Source organism: Hyla sarda, chromosome 7, assembly GCF_029499605.1.
Source record: "Hyla sarda isolate aHylSar1 chromosome 7, aHylSar1.hap1, whole genome shotgun sequence".
Taxonomy (NCBI): domain Eukaryota; kingdom Metazoa; phylum Chordata; class Amphibia; order Anura; family Hylidae; genus Hyla; species Hyla sarda.
Genome location: NC_079195.1, coordinates 166,122,136 through 166,128,135, shown reverse-complemented (window position 1 = coordinate 166,128,135; position 6,000 = coordinate 166,122,136). Strand labels below are relative to the sequence as shown.

Sequence of the window (6,000 nt, the reverse complement as noted above, 5' to 3'; positions counted from 1 at the left end):
ACCACATCTTGGATACTGGCCCAAATATATTCCCAAATCATTCTCTTTTCCTTTTACTGCCGATCCTTTATTCAAAAGTCTCTCCCACTCTACATTTAGTCCCATGCTTTTCAAATCTCTACATAGAGATAGATGCTGATTAGAGATGAGCGAACTTACAGTAAATTTGATTCGTCACGAACTTCTCGGCTCGGCAGTTGATGACTTTTCCTGCGTAAATTAGTTCAGCTTTCAGGTGCTCCCGTGGGCTGGAAAAGGTGGATACAGTCCTAGGAGACTCTTTCTGTATCCACCTTTTCCAGCCCACCGGAGCACCTGAAGGCTGAACTAATTTACGCAGGATAAGTCATCAACTGCCGAGCCGAGAAGTTTGTGACGAATCGAATTTACTGTAAGTTCGCTCATCTCTAATGCTGATGACTGGCTTGTGCAGCTTTATGTATTATGCTTGTGCACTTTATACTTTTTGAGTGTAAGCTCTTGTGAGCAGAACCCTCACGCCTCTTGTCAATCGATTTGTTGCTGTGTAACGTATTATATTGTAACATGCTACAAAATATTATGGTGCTACATAAAGATTATTGCACTAATAAAATGTATGACATATCCCCTTCTGTTCACCTTACCATCATTTTTTTTGTTCTAACAGGGCCATCATATCAGTACATTCTTGTCGAACGCAGAGGGCAAAACCAAAATGTTGGCTATATACAACTGAACAGACCCAAAGCGCTGAACGCATTATGTGATGGATTGATGACCGAAATCAACCAAGCACTTGACTCTTTTGAAGTGGATCCACAGATTGGGGCAGTTGTTATAACAGGGAGTGAGAAAGCATTTGCAGGTTAGTTTTTTATTTTTTATTTGATTTATTTAGATGCCTGATAAGCTGAATAATAACCCCTTCAGGACCAGGCCAATTATCTTGTCAAATGTTATCCTCCCAGTTCACTTCCCCCATCATGAGGAGCAGGACCAAGGTCTATTTTTTTTAAATCTGACCCGTCCCACTTTAGTTTCTGATAACTTTGCAACGCTTTAACTTATCCTTGTGATTGAGTTTTTTTCATGACACATTGTACTTAATGTTAGTGGTAAATTTTGGTCAATATATACAAACTACAAAATAACGTGAAAACATAAATTCCACATTCTCTGCTTGTAAAATAGATAGTAATGCCACATAAATTAGCTATTAATTCACATTTACAATATGTCTACTTTATGTTGGCATCATTTGATAAATGTCCTTTTACTTTTTTAGAATGTTACGGGGCTTAGAAGTTTGGCAGCAGTTTTCTAAATTTTAGAGAGCATTTATAAATCAGATATTTGTACGGACCAGTTCAGTTCTGAAGTATATTTGAGGGGCCTGTATGTTATAACACCCTATTAATCGCCCCATTATGAAAACTGCACCCAATAATGTAATCAAAATTACATTTAGAAAGATTATTAACCCTTTAGGTGTTTCACAGAAACAAAAGGAAAGTGGAAATAAATAAAAAATCAATATAAATTCAGCCTCCGCTGTGGTCTTCTTCCTGCCTCTTGTAGTCAACTCCTTATACTGCAGCTCAGCTAATTGCCAGCTGCTGCTGCTGCAATAATTTTCCATTTCGTACGGAGAAAGGCTGAGGGGTATTGGGCCCTGGCACCTGGAAGAAGACTCGGGCTCAGTACCTCACACTGCTGCTCAGGCTATCACCGGCTGAGAAAGGATATCACTTCTACAACGATTATGACAAGTCAAAGCAGGAAGACGACCACAATGGAGGCCAGGAGCAAGATACTGGAAGCATTGGGGGAGCGGGAACAGGTAAGTCCAGTTTTTTTTTTTTTTAACCCCTTAACGACGCAGGACGTATATTTACGTCCTGCGCCGGCTCCCGCGATATGAAGCGGGATCGCGCCGTGATCCCGCATCATATCGCGTGGGTCCCGGCGCTAATCAACGGCCGGGAACCGCGGCTAATACCACACATCGCCGATCGCGGCGATGTGCGGTATTAACCCTTTAGAAGCGGCGGTCAAAGCTGACCGCCGCTTCTAAAGTGAAACTGAAATTATCCCGACTGCTCAGTCGGGCTGTTCGGGACCGCCGCGGTGAAATCGCAGCGTCCCCAAACAGCTGATCGGACACCGGGAGGGCTCTTACCTGCCTCCTCGGTGTCCGATCGACGAATGACTGCTCCGTGCCTGAGATCCAGGCAGGAGCAGTCAAGCGCCGATAATGCTGATCACAGGCGTGTTAATACACGCCTGTGATCAGGATGAGAGATCAGTGTGTGCAGTGTTATAGGTCCCTATGGGACCTATAACACTGCAAAAAAAAAAAGTAAAAAAAAGTGTTAATAAAGGTCATTTAACCCCTTCCCTAATAAAAGTTTGAATCACCCCCCTTTTCCCATAAAAAAATAAAACAGTGTAAAAAAAATAAATAAATAAACATGTGGTATCGCCGCGTGCGTAAATGTCCGAACTATAAAAATATATAATTAATTAAGCCGTACGGTCAATTGCGTACGCGCAAAAAAATTACAAAGTCCAAAAAAGCGTATTTTGGTAACTTTTTATAACATTAAAAAATGAATAAAAAGTGATCAAAAAGTAATATCAAAACAAAAATCATACCAATAAAAACTTCAGATCATGGCGCAAAAAATGAGTCCTCATACCGCCCCGTACGTGGAAAAATAAAAGTTATAGGGGTCAGAATATGACATTTTTAAACGTAAAAATTTTCCTGCATGTAGTTATGATTTTTTCCAGAAGTGCGACAAAATCAAACCTATATAAGTAGGGTATCATTTTAACCGTATGGACCTACAGAATAATAAGGTGTAATTTTTACCGAAATATGCACTGCGTAGAAACGGAAGCCCCCAAAAGTTACAAAATGGCTTTTTTTTTTCGATTTTTGTCGCACATTGATTTTTTTTTTCCCTTTCGCCGTGCATTTTTGGGTAAAATGACTAATGTCACTGCAAAGTAGAATTGGCGACGCAAAAAATAAGCCATAATATGGATTTTTAGGTGGAAAATTGAAAGGGTTATGATTTTTAAAAGGTAAGGAGGAAAAAACGAAAGTGCAAAAACGGAAAAACCCTGAGTCCTTAAGGGGTTAAATGTTAGCAATCTGTGCAATTAAAAAAAAAAAAAAAAAAAGTTGCAACCCAGAGCACTCCTTTTAAAATTTACTGACATTAGGAACCCTCTAGGGCAGTGTTTCCCAGGCACAGTCCTCAAGTACCCCCAACAGGTCATGTTGTTAGTATTTCCTTAGCCTTTCACAGGCAATATACCGTAATTGTGCTGATGCCTAATTCAATGACCACAATTATATCACCTGTGAAAAACTGAAAACATGACTTGGGAGTGCTTGAGGACTGTGCTTGGCAAATGTGTGATCTGTGTAGTATTTTTAGGGTCAGTCCCTGATATCTAGCAAAGGTTTAATCCAAAGCACTAGTGTTAAAGTGTAGCTCCCACCAAGTAATATATAATATAATCTGTCCCTACCTATTAGTAATCTAGCCCTAACCCTAATAGAGCAGATTTAGTGCTTCTAAATCTGCTCTATAAAGCAGGGCAGGAAGCAGCGCGTCCCAGCAAGCGCAACGTCACTGATGCCTTGCTGGGCGCTTGCTTCCGCCCTCAGATCGTCTATGCAGCGCTTCTATCGGGAGCGCGCATAGATGATCTGCCAATAGCACGGCAGGCAGCTCCGGGGTCTCCTCCTCCCTGTTTACCTGTGCATGTGCTATCCAGGGAGGAGGAGTAGAGGAGCATCGCCGGCCTGCCGTGCACGATAATACTGCCGAGACCCGGGACCGATTACAATAATGGTAGCTATTCTAAATAACTTACCCATCCGGAGGATCAGCGCAGCAATGAGTGCGAGCGCTGCCTCCGGACAGGGTAACGGGGGCGGGCGGGGCCGCGCGCGAGGCCAGTGGAGCTGGCCAATGCGCGTAGCTGGCCAATGCGCGTAGCCCCAGTTATCAGTGTGCTTGCTCTCGCCTGTTTGATTGACAGGCGGGAGCGAGCACAGCAGTGCCTGGATTTCGACTCATTGCCAGGCTGAAATGAGTCGAAATCCAGTAGTGACGTCACTGCTGAATGCATTCGGCCACTAGGAGGGCGACCCCTAGTGGCCGAATTTAAAAGTGATTTTAAACTTGTTTAAAATCACTTTTTTTAATTAAAGTATATTAGAGATATGTTGTAGTACTTAAGTACTACAACATATCAATTTTTTTACTTCATGACAGTGCCCATTTAATGTGTCTTAGTTCGATATTTTTCATGTCCAATGAACAAGAGCGGTTGTAGTATTTTTGCATGGTGTTTTTTTATATGAAAAAATGCTGCGGCCAGATGTTAGCAGCAAGTCAATAGTTAACTGCAGAATGCCATATCCACTTGGCGTTTTTCAGTTTGGCATTTTTTTTATCCTTTTAGCGTTTTCAAAAACGACCCCTTGTTGAGACTTTGGCATTTTTTGGGGAAAATCTTGGCGTTTTCCTCCCATAGAAGTCTATGGGAGTGAAAAAAAATGCCAAGAAAAACGCCATGTGGGTTTTAACTTTGGCGTTTTTGCAGGCGGTTTTCATTCTTTTTTAGACTTTAGCGATCCAAAAAAGTGATGGAGGTACCTTTTTTATTAAAATTTCGTAGGGTACCATTAAAAAATAATAAAAAAAAGATACAGTAGTGATGGAAAAAATTGTATTTAACGAAATGTATCTTTTTTTTAGAACATTTTTATTCATTTTTAAACAGGGATCAATTTATGTGGGCGGACAGGGAACTATAAAAATGTAGCCGACAATAATAAAATTGTAGTGTGTGTGTGTGTGTGTGTGTGTGTGTGATTTTCACTTTATTTTTTACATTGTTTAGGTAGTACTACTACTCCCAGCATGGAACACACTGATCCATGATGGGTGTAGTAGTACCTGTACTAATTGACAGATTGCCCCAGGTTCCGCTGCGATCCTTCTGTATAATGTATAGATGCGGCTGGCTGCTCCTCTATGGTCCCCTGCACTATATATATATATATATATATATATATATATATATATATATATATATATATATATATATATATATAATATTATAATTATACTGCATCTATACATTATACAGGAGGATCACAGCGGGTGTCAGAAGTTACACTCGCTGCGATCGAGTGTGCATTTTGGGAGCAGTAGTACCTGCAGTAAGAGACAGATCACAGCAGATGTCACTCCTCCTGACACCTGCTGCGATTGTCCTGAAGTGACTGTAGGGACTCAGCTGTGCTCGTGGCTACAGAGCCAGGAGAACAGCTGATGCTGAGCAGTAGATATAAATCGTAGATCTACTGCCCAGCAAGAACTTAGTGAGCCTGCAATGTGTATACAGTATACAAATTGCTGGCTCACTTAACCCCTTGATGAGCTGTGCGCTAAGCCAGCTGGCAAGGAAAGAGTTAACTTACACTGCTGGACAGTGTAGGTTAACTTTTTGGGCAGTATACAATATATACAGCTATCTATAGACAGCTGTATATAGTGTATACAGAAGATGAAGTCCCCTTACCTCCCTCCAGTCGCCACGGGTCCATGTAGCTCCGCCCCTAGTGATGACGTCATTCGGGGCGGAGCTACAGACGGGATCCAGGCTGGTAAGGGTATAAGGCTCTGTTAACATTGTCCGTTTTGTATAATGTGAACAGACCCTTCTGCCAGTGTCTACCCAGACAGGGAGACACCAGCTGTTGCTAAACTACAACTTCCAGCATGCCCAGACAGCCAAAGGCTGTCTGGGCATCCTCTGAGTTGTATTTTTTCACCAATTGGAGGATCCCTGTTTGGGAAGACATTGCATTATGGGTATCCTAACCCATTTTTTTTTTTTTTTCTTCTAGTTTCAGATCCGTGTATGCAGAGGATTATGGCGGATTCGATGGATTACGACGGGTGAACTGGATTTTTTTAAATTTTGATA

At 41.6% G+C, this 6,000-nt stretch overlaps 1 protein-coding gene across 2 annotated transcripts in view; it reads left to right on the top strand.

The window, feature by feature from the left end:
• The window catches only part of ECHS1 (enoyl-CoA hydratase, short chain 1), a 31,491-nt gene that overhangs the window by 4,125 nt on the left and 21,366 nt on the right, over positions 1 to 6,000 (top strand). For both annotated transcript variants that reach the window (XM_056531226.1, XM_056531227.1), the window contains exon 2: positions 650 to 847. In XM_056531226.1, the coding sequence (XP_056387201.1) occupies positions 650 to 847 (198 nt within the window). The remainder of the gene's footprint in view (positions 1 to 649; positions 848 to 6,000) is intronic.